This window comes from Lissotriton helveticus, chromosome 11 (assembly GCF_964261635.1).
Source record: "Lissotriton helveticus chromosome 11, aLisHel1.1, whole genome shotgun sequence".
Taxonomy (NCBI): domain Eukaryota; kingdom Metazoa; phylum Chordata; class Amphibia; order Caudata; family Salamandridae; genus Lissotriton; species Lissotriton helveticus.
Genome location: NC_136072.1, coordinates 489,569,972 through 489,592,176, shown reverse-complemented (window position 1 = coordinate 489,592,176; position 22,205 = coordinate 489,569,972). Strand labels below are relative to the sequence as shown.

Sequence of the window (22,205 nt, the reverse complement as noted above, 5' to 3'; positions counted from 1 at the left end):
CATCTGTTAGACGCAGCCTTGATCACATAAGAATGCGGCATCTTGATTCAGTGTTTTAAAGTACATATGTGCCAAAAAAAATCCATAAACATAGAAAAAAATATTGCTTCAGTATATCCAAGGTCAACATTATTTTAGAGCACTACCTGTTTTGGCACCTTTTCCTTTATTTCAATTGTGACTTATTGTAACAAATCAGTAGCACAACTCTTCTAATGACTAAACTTGAAACAAAGACCCCTGGTGGCCTCAATACAGAAGAGATTTTGCACACACATTTATAAACACCAAACGCTCTCTCTGCGTTTGTATTAGAAGTAGGCATTAGACAGGGTACATGGTAGGTTAGATTAGTCTACTCGGGCATAACATTGTTTGTGTGATGACTAAGGATGAACAGGGTATTTCACACCAATTAATATGAAAGAAAATGTTAGAACTCTGGTACAACCATATGTTGCAGTTAAAAGTAATGTTTTAAATGTTGCATAATTGAATCCTACTATGTGAGAAGTTCACATGGAGGAACATTTAGAAAAGTTGGTGATATTATATTGTTAATAAATTGATTGATACATATTTCTGTAAGGTTAGACACCCTTGTTTTCTGAAAAACAAGATTTATATTTCAGCCTGTGTAGCAGATTTCATGCAGAAGTGTTTTATTGTGTTTTTAAGGTAGAATTAATTGCAAATTATAATGTCACTTATGTGAATTAGTCGGGTAGTTCCTACAACTCTATAAAGGATCTCCACGTTTTAGACAACATAAACTATGGGATTGGTGTCCAGACTGATTCCAGACACCCCCAAATGATATGTTAGTATGTAGACCAGCTAGCTCACAGTGCCACTATAAGCCCCACAACCTTACCAAGGAGAGAATAGTTTCTGGCAGCTATCGAACATGAGAACCTTGACCCCTCAGGGATCATGGAAACAGTACACTACTTTTTGCTAGGTCACTTGTGCTCACTTTATCTCAGAGAGATACACAGACTAAATAGTGGGGGCGTTTTCAATAAGTATTTATTGAACCAGAGTCATTCTAGCATAAAATACATGTGCTGCAACAACCACGAGACAGAAACAGATATAGACGATTACAAGCACCAATAGAGGAAATAAAAAGTAGAATTCTACCATGGTGCTAAAATAGTGAATATATGCAGACATATAAATACATGAAGTTAATAGTGCGTACTCCTATGATGCAAACCCTAACTAGATGTACCTAAGTGTACCTAGCATGTGTGTTGGTGTATAGCCAAGAACCTCCTAGGAAAGAGCAAACCCCAATACCTGATGTGAGAAAGCAAAGGACCCCATCTTGGTCTCGAGTGGACAACCCACAAGTAATCTCAGACGACTGCTAACTGGAGTGTCTGCATGCAGGGATTTCAGCGTCTCGTGTCAGCATGTCAGCATAGAATCTTTTTCTCCTCCGGCTTGCCCAGCAAAGATGTGGTACTTATATACCTGAAAGGTACCATCAGGGATTCTACCTAGATGTGCCATGGTACTGTGGGCATGTCAGCCAAGGATGACGATAGTGGTGACTCTTATACAGAGTTATTATGCACAAGATTGTAATCCTGCTGTGATACTAAGAATCCTCATGCATAATAAATTAGGCTAGTTTTTTGAGAAAACTACACAACATTTATGCAGCATCTAACTAGGTAAAAGGTCAGGGCCAGAACTGTTATGTAGAGCAAGGTAGGACAAATGTCGGTAAAAGCTTGTGCGACTACCTAGGACTATATTGGGGTACATTGAGTATTATAGCAAATTAAGAAGTGTTACAAAATATTTTGGTCTTTGATATAATAAAGGAGTATTTTTCTATGTGTTTGTAATTTTAGAGCACATATGCACTTTTTTACTCTGAACCGCAACGGCGATCCCCTATGTGATCAAGGCTTCATCTGACAGCTGAAATGCTTATTGGCAGTAGCTCTGTAATAAACTGATATTCTGCAAACAAGTGGTGTGGTGACCTTTCTGTTATATAAGAAAGGAAACCAGAATACATAAACCTAAAATTACAACCAGCTATAAGGAGCTAAGAGTGACATCAAGGGCACATGAACAACTAATGACCTTGAACTCAATTCCCAGGACAGGCTGAGCCAACAAACACATTTTGCACACTTTGAATTGTGTGAATCTTCTTCTGCTAGTGCTTGGTATGTAAGCACATTGCCTTTGAAATGTTGCTTGCTATTCACTTTTACTTACATATATTTCTTTTTTACCAACTTCTATTTCAGCTTCCAGGGAAAGAACCTTTGACTTGGCAAAGTGGAAATGCACGCTTGTTTTAGTAAGGATGAATTGCTAATGAATGTCACACATGACGCTTGTCTCTTTGTTTTCCCTAGCCACTCATTCAGCGTGAATATATGCAGATATTAAATTCACCCCATCATAGTGGCTATGAGGTTGCAATATTCTCACCATATCCCTATTATTTCTATGGATTATGATCGTTACTATGATGTTGATTATGATTGGGCACAGAGGGGGAGCAGCTGTACTCGGTACATAACATTTCCCTAATATGCAATATCTAGCAGAAGCATTAAAAACCTTATTGGCCCAAGTTGACATTCATAAAACTGGAAATTGCATGCTTACGACACCTAGCCATACATGTATCGGAGTTTATCTGCATGTTTTACCGAGGCAAATTACAGGCTCTACAGTGATCATTGCATTACTCATAAATCTGACTGTTGTTGCACAGGGCTACAAATGTAGCCCCTTACTGGTAATTGTTTCCTCCGACTCGTTTTTATCCCCCAGGATAGTCACACTAGCACAATGTTCTTCTTTCCCTGGATTGTCTCACTATCACTCTTCCCACTGCATTCCACATTATCAGTAAGTTCATATTCTGCAATCAGATTGGCACACGATCCATGCTCCCTATCTTCATTTGAATTGTCACTCTGTCACTGTATGTTTTGCCAGGCCATCACACTCCACTGAGCTTCTATTGTGCTCCTGAGATGCAATTGTATGTTCCTTGTGTTCAGTCTTCAACCTTGTTAACACGAAATTTACATTCTGCCCCCCTTGCTGGATACCCAACATTTTTTTGCATTCTGTTTCTAAGTATGTGATATTGTTGCATAGTCCCAATGTGTTTTCTGTCTGGATGGCTGCACTGTTGCTCTTTTCACAATAATTTGTGGGCAGCATGGTTTTGTTGCATGTGTTTCTGTGTAAATCACGGCCACTGTCAAGGCCTCCTGTTTCTTCTGAGCACTGATATCACACCACACTATTTAAGCATTGCTGTATGTGTTCTCTGGTTCTTCTGTCCAAATATAATTTCGTCATTACAGAGGTTGTTAGCTGAAGTTTGTTTACCCTTATCTTCTCAAAATCACTGCAGACATCAGCCGTGGATACTGCATTTACGTTTCTATTACTGCATTAAAGTCTCTCACTGTTTTCCTTGCAGTTCCTGGGGACTATCCTAAAACAAGCCCCATACAGAGAATGGCATGTCTCTTTTATGGAAGAACTCACCGAACAGATTGACAGTTTTGCCCATCATGTGAATGAGGAGGTTAGTGCTCTCAAGGGTCAGTATTGAACCATTGGGGAAGTCAATTTAACACAAAGTCGGAGAAGGGTAAAACTGTGTATTCCATTAGTAAAAGTAATTTTTATAATATGGGTGCACAGCATTGGGCTTAGCCTGTTGGGAAAATCAGGTATGGTTCTCACACTCCCTGGAAGGACTGACCTACTAAGAAGCAGATGGAGATGAACTCCCTGAGGTAATCCTCTCCACTTGAATCAATAAAAGCCACAACATTTCAGGGCTATACTCATTTCCCTAATGGATCTCCTTTAGCCAATAGGTAGTCTTCATGTTAGAGCCAATCCCCATTCAGGGGATGTGAGGCCATATTCATGCAAAAAGCAGTGGAGGTATTGTTCCTATCAAAAAGCAAAGAAGAAAGGAAGGCGGGCAAAGAAGGGGGAATCTTAAGGATTATTTCTTGGTGCCCTCACACATCACTGAGGATGTAATGCTTTATAGTGGGCTTGCTTCTCATAGGTCCAGCGCTATAATGCCCTACGGGCCCCACGAAGGGCCACTTTAGGGGAGATCTTTTTATTTTTGCTGTCTGATGAGAAGTGCTTGTCTAAGGGCATTTTGAATGTGAGGGGTGGAGTAAATGTGTACAGTGAAGTAAAGGAAGACTAAAACTATCTAAGAGATACCAAACTGAACTGTAATGTGATGGTTCCCTTGGTAGGATTAAAAAAATATAATTTGGTTGGGGCTAAGACAGGGGCGTTGTGGAAAAGTAAATTTTGCCATGTTCTGTGTCCCTACGCCTCATCCATCATATGTTATGTGTGCATGACCAATATGCATATGTTATTCCCCATGCCTGATTAATGACGCAATTACAGTTGTGTCCACCTCTAGTATGTTAGTTTCCAGTCCTCGTGAATACTACGAATATCAGGCCTATGTAAGTAATGTTGCCACGTTTCTCAGTGTGCACGTTATTCAATTATAAAGTCCCCGTTTCCAGGCCTCAAAAGGGCCCGGATCACAGATTCAGCTCCTGTCTCCTGAAAGCCTCGCTAAGGAGCGATACAGCCCCCACCTGTATCCTCGACCCTTCACTTACTTCCTGCCTTGCAGTGCCCGGTGCACCCCGGCTCTGCCTCTGAGTCTGCCAAAAGTATGTTATAGTTCCTGCTATCAGTTCAGTCCTCCTCCTCTGCATTCCTAAGCTACTGAACTGCATCAACAGTTTCCGTCATTGTCTAGCCTTCTCGTCTCCATGTTAGAGAAATACTGTATTTAATGGTCATTTAGTATTCTTCATCACGCACTACATGTAGAATAATGCATGGTCCAGTCTTAGAATCAAGTTAGCTTTTCCCCTCATGACTTCTAGTTTATATCAACATGTTCCCTAAACATTAGATACCAGATAGGGTTTAGGTACATGTCGCTCCGACCCTCCAGACTTTAGTCTCTGCTCCTAGCACAGAGTTCGTAGCCCCCAGCTTCTCCTAGTAACACGTCATTGCCAGTTTTCGCGCACCATTAGGTTAGAGGTCCCGGCTCCTTAGGTAGCCCCCTCCAAAGTTTCCGCCCATTCATGACATATTCTGTTACGTTTGCATCACATGTCTATGTATACGCCCAGTTACACCTCTTTTTACTGTTATCTCTCGCGACTGCTACGCGTCACGCCTTCTACTCCACCTACTGTTACGCCTACTGCAATGTAATGCTATGTGTTTGCGCTATGTATATAAGTCAATGTTTTGTTATTAAATGTTAGCGCGCTCATCCCAGACCTAGCCCCAGCAGCTGCTGGGCCTCTTTTCCCCTGCTGGGCCCCAGTTGTCCTGCTGGGCCCTGTCATTCTGTTCCTATGCAGGTTGTCCTGATCCTGTCCTTATGCTGTAATAAACCTGCAGAAACTCCTACTACCTCGAATCTTGACTCTTATTTATTGAGCTATCTGTTATGCTATAAGTCTAGTCAAAAATAGGGTATTATTTATTTATTTACCACATAATGGCGCCCGAATAGGGACTTGCCCTTTCCCCACGCGTCGGTGAAGCCACGCCGACCCCCTGACCCTCTGCAGTCGTGACGGAACCATACTGGCCAAGTGCAGATATTTCTGCTTCAAGTATCCCTCAGGCCCACGGAGGAGACGGAGGAGGCGGTCCAGCATCCGAACGAGACGGTGGAGGAACGCGGCGAGTCCCGACCAGAGCCCAAGCCGAGAGTCCAAGGTCCGAGGTATCCGGAGGCCCACCCGTAACTGAAGTCCGAAGTCCGAAGTCCGTCGTAGTCCAGTCCCGTTCGAGGCTTTCCGTTCCGTGCTGCCCGGTGAGTACCATTGCTGGGGTAGTGTCTAGACAGGGTCAGTCTAAATTGACTCCTGGTCCGTGGGTTGGTGGTACCCAAGCCCAAAAACGAAGTGTTCACCTAGGTGGATACGGGTCTTGATGCGTTCCTTTATGGGACCGGTATGTTCCGTACTGTTACAGCAGTGCATCCAGTAACTCTAGTCTGTTCCGTTCTCGAGAATTCTGTTCTGTTTCTGTTTTCAGTATTTCCAGGTAGTATTCTGTTCGAACTGTTATGTTATGATATTGTTTAATGTATTTCCAATGTCGTGGTATGCCTGAATTGTTTTCCCAATTGTTATTGTTTTTCGTGTATTGTATTGTGTTCCGATTCAAGTTTAGAATGCCGCTCTTTTCCAAGTTACGTCAGTTAAAAACTAGAAAGGGTCTGCTGGAAGCAGCAGTTCCTGTTCCGCCTAGGGACAGTCCAGGTCACTTTATGTATCAGAAACATGGCATAAGCGCCATATTGTATCTAGATTTATGGGTAGAGTATACCAAACAGTTAGAAGAAAAGTATAGATGGCCCGTATCGGGTACATGGGATGCCGAATGTATCATGCGAGTAGAAGAAGCATTATGGAAAAAGAAAGCCAGACAGTCACAGAAAGATGCCATCGAGTTATGGCGTAAGGAAGCGCATAGAAGAACGGAAAAGGAAGTCAGAAAGTCAGAGTTAAGTAGAGAATCCCAAGAACGAGCCCAAGAAAGAGAATTAATCGAGATAGGTGAACAAGTCAAAGTCGAACAGTCAGACAGACAGAGGCATGCCCTTATTAAGGGTATGTATCCTCTCCTTGCCGAAGGCTTGCCAAAAGCGACCCCAGAGGCACCCAGTAATTTCCCGCCACCATTAGTTCCGACCAAGCTACGTCACAAACCGACCGCAGCTGATATTTTTATTTCGTCCTATCTGGACGACACAGTTCCAGAATATGCAAATCCAGTTCGCGCTCCACCTGTCCCTGTAAATCAGGCACTTCCCGTTCCTCCAGACACCGGAGTACCTGTTACGGTACCCCCGGGTCAGCCTGCCATACAAGTTCAGCCCACGTTACAATTACCGACCCTGCAAGCACGAAGAATGTCAGTCGACGATTCTAGTCTAGGGGCCGTAGGAGGAGGTCCTCCTCAAACCCCACCGCCACACAAGCGTTTATCAGCACTCGAATTACATGCTCAAGCATCACAGCGTACTCCTAAAAGTAATAAGTCTGTTACAGAAATCAGGCAAGCCCTTACTGAATGTGTCTATGACACAGTCCCAGGCGAGTATAATATGGTTTTATATTCCGTACGCGTAAGAAGGGTGACCGAGTATCTAGTCACCTTACCAAATATGAAAGAAGATCTAGACAGAATATATCGTTTCATCCGTACAGGGGATGATCCAGAAAGCATTGGCGAAATTATGTCTCAAAGGAAAGCCGAGATTCAGCTCATGATATTAAAGTTCCTGATCAATTGTTTAATAAGAGAACAAGATTACCCGTCTAAGGATCCCGCCGAAATGAGAATTCTAACAAGGTGGAGTGATAATATAGCCGAGGGTAAGCACAAGACCATTAGTGCCATGGAAAGTATGTACAAGAAAATTCGTAAAGAAATAATAAGGTTACACGAACAGCGTAAAGCAGCACAAGTAAGCGAGAAAGAAAGTATCTCTGATCCTGAAGAGGAAGACGAGAATCCCGCCAGAATAGCGTATGTAGGAAAATCCAGATTTCCAGATCGCCATTTACGTCCAGAACCTAAGTCTATTTTTCATCATCTAGCACCAGAACAAGGTTCCCTAGAACAAGTATTTCAAGCTACCGATCACATTCTGAAATCACGAGTCGGTTACAGTGAACTAAGTACTATGCATGAACAAGAACTAGCCCGATCAGCAGTCCGATGGATTACTGATTCTACCACTTTTCCAGACGAAATAGTGGCACAAATGTTTCTGAAACTGCCCCCAGCCGAGCAACGACTGGTGGGTATGTATATGATCCAGCACCTCATTACCCTGTATGAGGGTCAACATTCTGATCCAGGCCCGTTGCACGATATCCTGAACGAGTTACTCCAGTACAGATGGAGAGGTCTAGGTACCGATTTAATTAGTGTCATTCTAGAACAGCGCCACAAGTATAGAACGTTCCTGAACCCGCATTTTGTTCATGTCTCACCCCCAGAAAGTAAACCATTCTACATAGACAGACAGAATCCGCTACGAGAAGTCCACCCAGTCCAAGGGGCGGGTGGCGTAATGCAACGAGTGTTTGTATACACTCCGATATCAAAGATGGAACTTCTTGAAATGAAGAAGTTAATCCCCTGTCACGACAAAGATCCAGCAGGGTTCCATAGAGAATTAAAAGACATGCTCCGTATGGGAGAATACACTTACCCAGATATCATTAAAATGTTAAAGGTCCTGCTACCCGCAGGGGTGTATGAAAAGTTAAAGGAAAAAGAATGGGAGGTGGGAGAGAAAAAGATCGATTGGGCAGCTCTAGAAGCTGAAGACAAGGCACGAGTACCAGGTACCGGTCTTGGAGATAAATGTAAAGAATTACCAGAGTTATTGATTCAAGTTTTACCCAGATTATTGACAACTAGGAAAGAAGACTGGGATGCAATCTCAGCCTGTAAACAGAAACAAGAAGAGGATATTAGTGATTTTTATTCTAGATTTGAGAAATGTTTCAGTATTAACAGTGGTCTCAAGACAAGTAGTGAGTCATACCCTCATCTTTTCGTTACCAAATTAGTCGAGAATTCAAGTCCACAAATTAAAAACCGAGTTTTGAAAGTCGAAAGCACCTGGCAAGCAAATACTCCGTCCCAGATGCTCCAGATGCTTCAGTATCACCAGAATAGAATTAGAGAAGAGCAAGAACACGAAAGAAAACGTATGAAAGACACGAAAATGAAAGTGCTAGTTGCACAATCTATTCCTCAAGACAGTCAGAAGAGAGGTCCGAATCAAGCCAGTCACCCTGCAGCTCCCGTTAAAGGGAACTGCAATTATTGTAAACAGCCAGGTCATTTTATAAACGAGTGTGCAGTTCTGAAACACAACATAGCTACTGGTAAGACTAAAGAAAGACCACGTCCGTCGAGACAAGAACAAGTTTCACAGACTCCCCAGCTACAGAATGCACTACAGACAGTTACAGTACCGCAGCCTATTGCTGCAACACAGCACGTTACATCGCAGATGTACCAGTATGCACAGTCCGAGTATCCAGAGTACCAGTCATATTCATGAAACAGCCTAGAGAGGGAGGTAGGCTTGCCTCTCATCGAGATACCTGTAGACCAAGAAGGTCCCTATGTTCATAGTCAAGTATTAGGGAAAGACAGAAAGTTTTTGATCGATACAGGGGCAAGTAGGACCACAATTAGTCACGCCGAAGTTCCAGGGGCTCCGCTCTCAGGCTCAAGAAATGTTTCCCTTGGATTTTCAGGAAAACCCATAGTTAATGAAATATCTAAGCCAGTTACTCTAGAAGTAGGTCCATTGTCCCGTACTACTGATCTGTTACTTACTAAGTCATGTCCAGAAAATCTATTAGGTATTAAGACACTGAAAGAGTTAGGTGCAGTTATTTGCTGTTCCCCAGAGGGAATACGTCTGTTCCTACGTGACTTCAAGGGTCACTATGTATTACGAGATTTCGATTCAAGATTGTCTAATGTTCCGCAGCATTTATGGGCGCAAGGTCCAACTGATGTAGGTTACATGCAAATCACACCCTATCGTGTGACTCTCAAACCAGGTGTAGTGTTACCACGAATCAGGCAGTACAGATTGCCACCTGAGGCTGTAGCAGCCTTATCCAAAATTATTGACGAGCTCATGGCTCAAGGAGTAGTTGTAGAAACTGACTCCAATGTATGCAATTCTCCGATCATTCCAGTCATGAAACGTACTGATCCGAATGCACCCCCAGTATATCGATTAGTGATTGATTTACGAGAGCTTAATAAATGTATTATTCCTCAGTACCCAGTTGTTCCAGACATTTCTTCCCTGTTAACAGCCATTGATTCCGAAGCCATGTTTTTCACTGTCATAGACCTCAAGAATGCATTTTTTAGTGTTCCTATTCATCCAGACAGCCAGTTTCTTTTCGGATTTTGTTTAAATGGAAGGAGCTATATGTTTACACGCGCTCCTCAAGGTTTCACAGAAAGCCCTAGTATTTACAGTCAAGCACTCAAGAGACAACTAGACAACATTCACATGCCAACTGACACTGCCCTGCTCCAGTATGTCGATGATCTACTGATCACAGCCCGTTCTGAACGTGACTGCGAGTGTGCATCACTTACGGTTCTGTATTTTCTAGCCGAGATGGGGCACAAGGTGTCACCTTCGAAGCTTCAATTCTGTGTCCAGCAAGTGGTATACTTAGGACACTTGCTGTCCAAGAGGGGTAGGCAGTTGACACCCGACCGTATCCAGTTAATAGCGAGTCTTCCCCAGCCCAGAACCCAGAAGGAGGTACGTGCCTTTATCGGCCTTACTTCTTATTGTAGACAATGGATTCCCCAGTATGCATTCCTAGCCAAGCCACTGATACAGTTAACGACACAGGAGGCAGCCGTATCGACTGTCCTCCCTTGGACATCTGACCATACACTTAGTTTTAACGAGTTAAAGAAAGCCCTATGTCAAGCTCCAGTTCTAGCTACACCGAACTACAGTAAGCCTTTTACACTTTTCGTTACTGAACGCGAAGGTACAGCATTATCTGTCCTCACACAAGATCAAGCAGGTCAATACAAGCCCTGTGCTTATTTTTCGAGCACATTAGATCCAGTCGCCCAGGCGTTGCCTGCGTGCCTCAAGTCAGTTGCAGCCACAGCACTAGCTATCAGACAAAGTGATTCTATAGTTTTAGGACATTCCTTGACAGTACAGGTCCCACATTCAGTAGAAGTTCTTTTAAACCGAACACAAACTCAGCACTTGACAATTGCACGTTTAACAGGTTATGAATTGACACTGTTCCAGCCACACATAGAAATTAGACGCTGCAACGTCCTGAATCCTGCTGCACTGTTACCATCAGTTAGTTCAAATCCAGACACACATGATTGTGTGGAAGTAGTTAACATTACGACAAAGCCAAGACAAGACCTGACAGATATTCCGTTACCAGATCCTGACCTGACACTTTATGTGGATGGTTCATGTATGAGAACTAGTACAGGAGAACTAGTCGCCGCGTATGCAGTGACTACTGACACTGAAGTTATTGAAACACACCGTATTGATACCCTGTCCGCTCAAGCAGCAGAGCTAGTCGCTCTGACACAAGCCTGTATACATGCCAAGAACCTGAAGGTTAATGTTTACACAGATTCACGTTACGCATTCGGAGTTGTACACGACTTCGGAGTGCTCTGGCAGGAGAGAGGTTTTATGACTTCTCATGGAACCAAGATTCAGCATGGTCTCCTTATTCAAGCCCTGTTAGATGCCATACATTTACCGACATTTATTGCTATCATGAAGTGCAAAGCACATACGAAAGTTACTGACATTATTTCCCAAGGTAATGATTTAGCAGACCGCACAGCCAAGCTTACAGCACAGACTCCAGACATTCCAGTTAATCAGACACAGACACATACTCCAGATCCGATTACATGCATGACAGTTAAGGACCCTACTCAAGATGTCATAGATATCCAGTCACATGCTACTCCCGATGAAATCAAGAAATGGTCTGTACAAGGAGGGGTCCAGACAGATCAAGGATGGTTAACGAAGGGTAGAGCCACATGGTTTCTCCCCGATTCTATGGTTCAAGTCATTATCAATACCGCACATAGTCCAGCACATTTAGGAGAAAAAGCTATGTTAGACAGTATCCAGAACATTTGGTTCAACAAGCATTTACGAGCTGCAGCCAAGCAGAAAGTCCGTACCTGTATGATATGTTATCAGTTTAATCCAGGTAAAAGTGTCCCGGTGGAACAAGGTGGTTTCCAGCCCCCTGACCACCCTTTTGAGGTCCTCCAGATGGATTATATTCAAATGGAGCGATGTCGAGGTTTCAAGTATGTCCTTGTAGTTGTATGCGCCTTGTCCAGATGGACAGAAGCATATCCAGTCCCAGATTACACAGCCGCGACCACTGCCAAGCAGTTGGTTCGTGAATTCTTCCCTAGATATGGACTCCCTAGAGTCGTATATTCTGATAACGGCCAGCCATTCTCATCTGAACTCATGAAACACGTTTCCCTTTTGTTAGGGTACCAGTGGAAGTTCCATTGTGTACGCCATCCAGAAGCAGCTGGACTAGTCGAAAGGCATAATCAGACTCTGAAAATCCGTATAGCAAAAGTATGTAAAGACAAGGGTGTGGATTGGTTAGTAGCTTTGCCAGTCGCTCTGTTTTACATGCGCATGGTCGTACATTCCAGATCAGGTCTGTCCCCGTATGAGGTCGTTTTCGGCCGCCCCCCTAATATGTGGGGTACTCCTAGACCCCGAAGTATTACCGATGTTTCATGTAATATGTTGACAGATTACCTAGCTTCCTTGATGTCTGCCCTCAACTCATGTCGTTCACAGGTTGCCGCCGCATTTCCAGACAATACCGAGGTGGCACCGCACGAGATCGTTCCAGGCTCCCTAGTGATGATCAGAAATTTTGACAGATCAAGTCCGCTGGAACCACGTTGGAAGGAGCCACGTCAGGTCCTCTTGACCACCCGGACTGCCGTCAAGTTGGAAGGCAGGAAGGGGTGGGTCCACCTTTCTCATGTAAAACTTTTCAAAGGACCGAAACCAGTCTTCAAAAGCATTTCCGAGAACATTTCCCAGGATTCGAAGGATTGCCAGAACATTGTTTTAAAGGACTGTCCCGCACAAGACTTTATTACAACCCCTCCCTTGTTAGAGAAAACTCCGCAACAGGAGTATAAGTTAAAGCTCAGGTCTAATAAGTCAGCCAGTTTGATTGTATAAGTCCTCCCCTAGGTGAAACGGTTAGACTGTTTCTGACATGTATAAAATAGACCCCCATAGTGAGAGAGTCAGTCAAAGCTCAATCAAATGTATCGTTTTTCTGAGTTTCATATTATTCATCAGCATAATGATTTCCTGCACCAGCTATGCTTTCTATCTGTGTTTTTCAGTTCCTCATGTAAATATGTCTGCTCATGCTACAGTAGAGCACACGTTTAGTGATCTGCCTCCTCACGAATATGCATACCGCCTCGCCATGCGTAATAACACATTTATCCGTATGTTACATTATTCACACCAGACCAGCAATGCCACTAATTGTTGGGTGTGTGGTCGACTCCCCCCTTTCCAGACACCGAAGGGAGTTCTGCCACTCTTTCCTTATCCATTCTCACACAATGGTTCGTGTGGAGCATGGTCCACGTTAACGTCATCCTCAACAGATATGTCTTTTCTTAACAGTACATGTTTCCCAGACAAGCAAGGTTTCCCCCACAGAACAGGTTTAGATTTAGAAAACGAAGTATATAATTTAGGAAATTATTCGTCGAATTTCATGGTTCTGAATGTTCAGTCTGATACTACTCCAGACTCACCCGCTATTTCAGTACTACCAGTCAAAGGCGAATTATGTGTCCGTAGTTATGGTTCTGTATATATAGGTCATAGTGAATGTACTACTGTTATCCAGTATAGTGACAGTGGGAAATCTATTTTCAAAGCTTCACGTCATTCTTATTTTATTTGTGGTCAAACTGCATATGTCCGTCTGCCCCTCGATTGGGAGGGAACCTGTTACATTGCTTTCCTACTGCCACCTGTTTTTCTAGCCCCACCTGACTATCATAGGAATTCTTTCTTAGTACACACTAGACACAAGAGAAACCTCCCGATTGTCGATTATACTGAAACCGCCGCAGAGCAATTCATTGATATAGATAAAGGTGTTTTCCCTTATTTAGGTACAGTTGTAAATAGTAAGCTAATCCGTAGGTTAACAAGAACCCTTGAAGCAGTAGTAGATGAGACTGCCTCTGCTCTAGGTAACTTAACTGAAGAGCAATCCTTTATGAGAATTGTCGTTTTACAGAATCGTCTCGTCCTTGACGTCATACTGGCCGATAGGGGCGGGGCCTGTAGAATTCTCGGATCCAGTTGTTGTATTTTCATTCCAAATAACGCGCCGTCTGTTTATTCAGCTATAACCAGACTCCATAAAATTGCCCATCTGTTACACCAAGATCTAGGCACCTGGACATGGTCCGGTTGGTTCTGGAATATAATTTCCGCATGGGGATGGAAAGTCCTGTCCTTTTTAAGTATTGCAGTAGCGATCATATTTAGCTGCTGCCTCTGTATACAATGTGGCCCTGCGATTTGCAGCATGTGTGCTACCTCTTGTATTCCCAGTCCCAAGTCCCGTTCTAAATCCCGTTCCAAGACAATTCGAGACGAGCAAATGGTACTGTATGAAATGATAGATGGTATCATGAATATTGATGTTTCCTGATGGAAACGTAGTGACAAGGAGGGAATGTGGAAAAGTAAATTTTGCCATGTTCTGTGTCCCTACGCCTCATCCATCATATGTTATGTGTGCATGACCAATATGCATATGTTATTCCCCATGCCTGATTAATGACGCAATTACAGTTGTGTCCACCTCTAGTATGTTAGTTTCCAGTCCTCGTGAATACTACGAATATCAGGCCTATGTAAGTAATGTTGCCACGTTTCTCAGTGTGCACGTTATTCAATTATAAAGTCCCCGTTTCCAGGCCTCAAAAGGGCCCGGATCACAGATTCAGCTCCTGTCTCCTGAAAGCCTCGCTAAGGAGCGATACAGCCCCCACCTGTATCCTCGACCCTTCACTTACTTCCTGCCTTGCAGTGCCCGGTGCACCCCGGCTCTGCCTCTGAGTCTGCCAAAAGTATGTTATAGTTCCTGCTATCAGTTCAGTCCTCCTCCTCTGCATTCCTAAGCTACTGAACTGCATCAACAGTTTCCGTCATTGTCTAGCCTTCTCGTCTCCATGTTAGAGAAATACTGTATTTAATGGTCATTTAGTATTCTTCATCACGCACTACATGTAGAATAATGCATGGTCCAGTCTTAGAATCAAGTTAGCTTTTCCCCTCATGACTTCTAGTTTATATCAACATGTTCCCTAAACATTAGATACCAGATAGGGTTTAGGTACATGTCGCTCCGACCCTCCAGACTTTAGTCTCTGCTCCTAGCACAGAGTTCGTAGCCCCCAGCTTCTCCTAGTAACACGTCATTGCCAGTTTTCGCGCACCATTAGGTTAGAGGTCCCGGCTCCTTAGGTAGCCCCCTCCAAAGTTTCCGCCCATTCATGACATATTCTGTTACGTTTGCATCACATGTCTATGTATACGCCCAGTTACACCTCTTTTTACTGTTATCTCTCGCGACTGCTACGCGTCACGCCTTCTACTCCACCTACTGTTACGCCTACTGCAATGTAATGCTATGTGTTTGCGCTATGTATATAAGTCAATGTTTTGTTATTAAATGTTAGCGCGCTCATCCCAGACCTAGCCCCAGCAGCTGCTGGGCCTCTTTTCCCCTGCTGGGCCCCAGTTGTCCTGCTGGGCCCTGTCATTCTGTTCCTATGCAGGTTGTCCTGATCCTGTCCTTATGCTGTAATAAACCTGCAGAAACTCCTACTACCTCGAATCTTGACTCTTATTTATTGAGCTATCTGTTATGCTATAAGTCTAGTCAAAAATAGGGTATTATTTATTTATTTACCACAGCGTGATGTACCCAAGTAGACTAGATCTGTGAGTGTGGTCAGGTTTCGATGGCCTAAAAAGGTTCCACAATGATTCGTCAGGACCAAAAATATGGGGGATAGTCCGACCCCACACCTAAGACATGATATGCTGCTAAGGTATTCCTTTAGAAGAAAATACCTGGTTCAAAATTTTAGAATTGATCATCTAACCTAGAAAATAAATGAAAAAATAAAGAAAACACTCAGTAAACAAATGTTTGTATGTTTGGTTCAATGTGTCACCAGAATTGATTTTCCAACTCACTGTATCATAGTGTCTCTAAAGGTAGACATGCGCATGCTATTTTTGACGCTGACCAGTCACCACAACGTGAAAGAAGTGAAAAACACACAAGTACATATAATATAACAGAATAACCAAGTGAATATACATGGAACAGAAAAAATAAAACAATCTGTGTTCGTGTTACTCAGCGTATCATAAGTGATTGGTTGTCCTCCATTGTGAGTGACGGGTCTTACCCTTTGGATCAATTAATTATGCCCTATAGGTCAAAAGCAGAGGGTAGTGCTCAGCTGCTGACAGTGCAAAGAGCTATGATGGTCAGTAAAAAGAAACAGTAAATCAAGGGGACCCAAATAACTTAGTGTTAAAAGAAAAAGAAAAAGTTTTCAAGAGAAGCAACCATACTCACATGGTTTCTGCACGGAGAGCACAAGAGACCTACCCTCATCTGCTCGCCTGGCTCGAGACTGAGCAGAGGAGAAGACCTGTCATTGAAGGTACGGGCAATTGGAGCGATTGTCCTCAGGAGTGGTGTGGGCAGCAGCTGGAAGGAGTGATGACCTAGTGGACAATGAGGAGAGGAGAGGAGGGGAGGGGCGAGCTTGAGCCAAAAGGAGTGAGCTTCTCACTTGCTGATGTAACAGAGGTATGATGCCTCAGTGGCGCCTATCTCAGAGTGTGCAGTGGTTAAAAGCTGGGCATCCCAAAGTCATCCATGGTTTTTGTAAGGTGGCCTCTAAGTAGTAAACTAAGACAGTTGAATGTTTTGTTAATCAAGGGTAATGGTAAGAGAAAAGTATAGTAAACCTAAGTACTCTTGCATATACAGTGATGGAGAGCAAATCAGGTGCACATAACTCCTAGCGATCCCTCATGGTGGAATCTAGGAATATTGGCATCTGTGTTCATGTTGGAAATCTAGGCCACCTCATGTAATAAGTAACACGAGGCGGCCAAGTGTTCTATTCCCAATGGATTAGGATGCTTGGTGAGCACTATTGGGAAATGTCAAATGAGGAGAAGAGGAAAGAGAAGAGGTAGGCTGGAGCCAATAGGAGCAAGCCCCTCATGTGCTTGTGTAGCAAAAGTATCATCCCTCCGTGGTGGACATCTTGAAGTGTGTAGCGGTCAAATGCAGGCCGACCAAAGTTGTCAATGGTATTAGTAAGGCGGCTTCTGATGGATACATCTGCCAGTGGATTCCTCACCTTGTGAATATCCCCCTGCGTCAGCAACGTTCGGAAAATTCTTTGTAGCTCGCCGGCGTGGACGACGTCACAGGAATGCACGACATCGCGTGCGGCTCCGCTGACATCACCGACTCCATAATAGGCCTACGCCGGCGTGATGACATCAGTTCCCTTTTTTCCACGTCGTCGACGCTAACGGTTTCGGGGAACCTCTGTAGCTGTTAGTAACTTTGTTACTGTTTTTCTCTGTTTGGTGTCTTCTTGCTTCTTTGTTTCTCGCTGAAGATGTCGTCTAAGATGACCGGGTTCAAGCCATGTGGGGAGTGCGGCAAGATGATGTCGATTACGGACCCGCGCGAGGATTGTATCTGGTGTCTGAGTTTGGACCACGATGTCAAAGGCTGTTCTTCGTGTAAGAAGATGAACCCGAAGGCTCTTCGAGAGAGGGAAGCGAAACTTCTGGTGGTGAAGTTGAAAGGTAGAAAGGAGAAGAAGACTTCGAGATCGCGTTCGAGTGAGGCGAGGTCGAAGTCGAGGTCGAGGTCGAGGTCGAGGTCCCGCACGGCGTCGCCTTCGAGGTCGTCATCTGGTCATGCTTCGAGGTCAACGAAGAAGTAGCATAAGAAGCGAAGGCATGGATCGCGACATCACTCCAGTAAGGACTCGGAGTCGAGACCAAAGTCGCCTAAGAGGAGGCATAGAAAAGATGAGGTGTCTCCTTCACCTGGTGTTCCAGAAGGTGAGGCTTCGCCCTTGGAGTCGCCAGTGCGTTCTCCGGCTCCGGTATCGGATCCCTCTCCGGCGCCGTCCCCGGCTCAAGAGGAAGAAGAGGCTCCATTATCTGAGGGCTCGATGACTCCAGTCCATCCGCCCGTGGAAGAGGAGGCGAATCTGGAACCTCCGTGAGAGCATCCTGTGGGTCCTTACCCGCCCTTCCCAGCTCCAGGTCAAGACCCTACTTCGTTTTTAAACTCAATGTATGGAGTCTACTTGAGAGCTTTGTACCCCTCTGGCGCACCTTCGGGTCCCATGGGTCCCATGGGTCCATTGGCATATAATTTAGTAGTTCCCCACTCCTATGCTCCAGCTCCTTTTATGCCATTTATGCCGGCGCCGGCTCCGCCTTGGCATTTCTCGGCGCCTCCGAGGTCGTCGACGCCGATTCCATCGTCGCCGGCTCCGACTCGACCTCGTGGGCAGTGACCTGGGCTTCCGGCTCCGATCTCGACGCCGGCACCGGCTCCGTCGGAGTCGGTCACGGATACGACGGCGCGACTCTTGAAGCAGAGATCGAGGCGAGAAGCTCAGCGCCTTATAGAGGAGCAAAGATTTAGAGAGGCTGAGGTTGAAGAAGGTGAGCTTCAGAAGGACTATTTTGATGATTTGGGGGATGCTAGTGGTTTGGAGCTTTCCCCTGAATGGGAGCTGTCCTCTGTATCTGATGCCCCTTCAAAGGACGTTGCACCATACCATGTGGTCATCAAAAAAGCTGCGGATCTTTTAAATTTGACTTTGCCTACAGCTCAATACAAGTCTAATCTTTTGACTGAGGTCCTCTATTCCCCATCTTCAGTTGTGGAACCATTGCTTCCTTTTAATGAGGCTTTGACCGAGCCTATATTGGAGGTTTGGAACAGACCTCTTACAGCTCCTGCAGTGGCTAAGGGTGTTGTAAGGAGGTATAGAGTAGCACCTGGTGATCCTGAGTTTCTATCCTCGCATCCTTTGCCTGAAAGTCTGGTTATACAGGCAGCCTGTTCGAAGAAGACTGTTGATGCTTTCCCTCAAGTGCCTGGGGATAAGGAGTCCAAGAAACAGGATCAGACTGCGAAGAAGATTTTCTCTTCGGCAAGTATGGCTCTAAAATCGACCAATGCCACATGTCTCTTGGGGAGATATATACATGCCCTGATGGACTCTGTACGGTAGTTGACTCCTAAAATTCCTGAGGACAGCAGGAAGGATTTTAATGAGGTGTTGGCCAATACAAAGGCGGCTGCACGTCAAGTGATTCAAAGTGGTCTTGACACTGCTGATTCAGTTGCTCGCATTATGGGAACTTCTGTTGCCTCTAGAAGGGCTGCCTGGCTGAAGTCATCTGACTTTTCTGCGGACGTTCAGGCAGCCTTGTTGGATTTGCCATTTGATGGTGCTGGACTATTTGGCAAAAAATCTGATGCAGCTTTGGAAAAATTTAAGGACAGTAGGGCTACTGCCAGATCTTTGGGGCTGCAGTCCAGAGGCTCTGCGACTAAGAGGTATAGAGGTATTGGACGTTCGTCCTTTCGTCCCTACCGTCAAACTCAACAGCAGCAGCAACAGCAAAATCCACTATATAAATCCTACAGGGGCAAACAAAGAGCTCGTCTTCGAGGACGTCAATCCTCCTCCTCCTCTTCTCAACCCCCTTCACCATCAGCAAAGCAGCCCTAGATCCGCCATTCCGGATCATGCGGGTCCTGTAGGGGGTCGGCTTACCAATTTTCTATGGGATTGGGAATCGGTTACATCAGATCTTTGGGTTCTCAATCTTGTAGAGAATGGGTATGCTCTTCCCTTTCGGGAATTTCCTCCAGATTACCCTCCTTGCCAATGATTTTGCTCAGAGGACCACCTACTTCTCCTGCAGGAGGAAGTCCTGTCACTGTTACGAAAGGGTGCGATAGAGGTGGTTCCGGAGCAGGAAAGGGGTCAGGGATGCTACTCCCGGTATTTCCTGATTCCCAAGAAGGGTGGAAGACTTTGTCCAATCTTGGATCTTAGGATCTTGAACCTTTACCTGAAACAGGAGAAGTTCAAGATGCTCACCCTTGCTCAGGTTCTTCAGGCGCTGCTGGAAGAGGACTGAATGGTGTCGTCCAACTTGCAGGATACTTATTTCCATATTCCTATCCTAAAGTCGCACAGAAAGTATCTCAGTTTCACGGTGGGATCGCAACATTACCAGTTTGCGGTCCTTCCGTTTGGTCTTACTACTGCACCTCGAATTTTCACCAAGGTGATGGCTGTGGTGGCAGCACATCTCAGAAGGTCGGGGATACCTGTATTCCCGTATCTGGACGATTGGTTGATCAAAGCAGAATCTCCAGAGACAGTGCTCCATCATCTGCAAGTCACAACTCAGTTGTTGTACAGGTTGGGTTTTTCAATAAATGTACCCAAACCTCACCTGGTGCCCTCCCAGCCCAACCTGTTCATAGGTGCGGTACTGGACACAACTGTATGTCGAGCATTCCCTCCACCTCAAAGGATTCTCGACATACAGGGAATGATTCCTTTGTTTCACAATGGAGCGGTCGTTCCAGTCCTGAAGGTCCTTTGCCTGCTCGGTCTGATGGCTTCATGCATTCTGTTGGTCAACCATGCACGCTGGCACATGAGGGCACTCTAGTGGTGTCTCCGTAGGCAGTGGTATCAACACAACAGAGATCTCAGGGAGTCTGTGAGGATCTCCAGAGAAGCTGCAGCGGATGTATCTTGGTGGAGCATGGAAGGCAATCTGTCTCAAGGAAAGCCTTTCCATCTACCTCCATCGGTTGCCACGGTGATAACGGATGCATCCACTCTAGGGTGGGGTGCTAATCTGGGGGATCTGGAGATCAAGGGTGTTTGATCCCCAGAGGAAAGGTTGCTTCACATCATCCTTCTAGAGTTGCGGGCGATACTTCTAGCACTCAAGGCCTTTCTCCCTTCCCTTCACGGGTGGTCGGTTCAAGTCCTGATGGACAACACCACCGCGATGTGGTATGTCAACAAACAGGGAGGATTGGGGTCGCAGTGTCTCTGCAGAGAGGCTCTGCGTCTCTGATCCTGAACCATCAGATTTGTCTGATGGCAAATCATCTGGCCGGAGTTCTGAACGTGCGTGCAGACAGTCTCAGTCGGCAGTTCTCGGCCGACCACGAGTGGAGGCTTCATCAAGAGGTAGTTTGGCACGTCTTTCGGATGTGGGGAACTCCTCAGGTGGACCTGTTCGCCACTCACGAGAATGCTCACTGCCCGTCATTCTGCAGTCTCCAGTGCCCGATGCAGGGAGCTTTGGGGGACGCGTTTCAGTTGAGTTGGGGCTCACAACTCCTTTAAGTGTTTTCTCCCATACCCTTGATTCCTCGGGTTCTGAGAAAGATTCGCCAAGACCGGGCCCACGTCATATTGATTGCCCCGGATTGGCCAAGAAGGGTGTGGTACACAGATCTTCTCCACCTCTCCTCGTGACCGCTGCTCCGTCTCCCTCTCAGGGCAGTTCTCCTCTCTCAGATGGAGGGGCAGGTTCTACACCCCCACCTCCAGACCTTACACCTTCATGCCTGGAGATTGAACGGGGCAGACGTGACTCCACCAAGTCTATCTATTCTTATAGGTGGTCTCGGTTTGTTTCCTGGTGTGGGGAGAAATCCATCGATCCTTGGAGGGCTCGTTTATCAGATATACTTCAATTTGCTCTTTCTTTAGCGCAGCAAGGGTTTGCTGTTGCTACAGTCAAAGGTTATCTTTCGGCTTTGTCAGCATTTCTCTGCCTGCCAGATCAGCCGTCCTTATTTAAGTCTCCTGTTGTTTTAAGGTTTCTAAAGGGCCTTACGAATAAATTTCCTCCTACTCCCGTTATTGTACCTCAATGGGACTTGAATCTGGTGCTTACTTTTCTGATGGGTTCTCCTTTCGAACCTTTGCACAAGTGTCCCTTGAGACTTTTGTCTTTTAAGACGGTCTTCCTGGTTGCTATTACCTCGGCAAGGAGGGTAAGTGAGCTTCAAGCTCTTAGTTCGAAGCCCCCATTCTTGACCATTCATGCTGAACGAATGGTTCTTAGGACCAGGGCTGCTTTTCTGCCTAAGGTGGTAACTCCCTTCCATCTAGGACAGTCTATTACCCTTCCTACCTTCTATCCTCCCCCTCACCCTTCCAAGGAGGAGGAACGGCTTCACCGTCTAGACCCTAAGAGGGCGGTGAGCTTTTATCTTGATAAGACAAAGGACTATCGAGTGGATGACCAGTTGTTTGTTGGATTTGCTGGCTGTAGAAAAGGAAGAGCTGTGCACAAGCGCACACTTTCGAGATGGATTATTCTATGCATCAAGATC

At 45.2% G+C, this 22,205-nt stretch overlaps 1 protein-coding gene across 1 annotated transcript in view; it reads left to right on the top strand.

The window, feature by feature from the left end:
• LOC144792912 (maestro heat-like repeat-containing protein family member 1) overlaps positions 1–22,205 on the top strand; it is a 70,461-nt gene that overhangs the window by 21,871 nt on the left and 26,385 nt on the right. The window contains exons 11-12 of the mRNA XM_078668114.1: positions 2,274–2,326; positions 3,473–3,580. Of these exons, the coding sequence (XP_078524240.1) occupies positions 2,274–2,326; positions 3,473–3,580 (161 nt within the window). The remainder of the gene's footprint in view (positions 1–2,273; positions 2,327–3,472; positions 3,581–22,205) is intronic.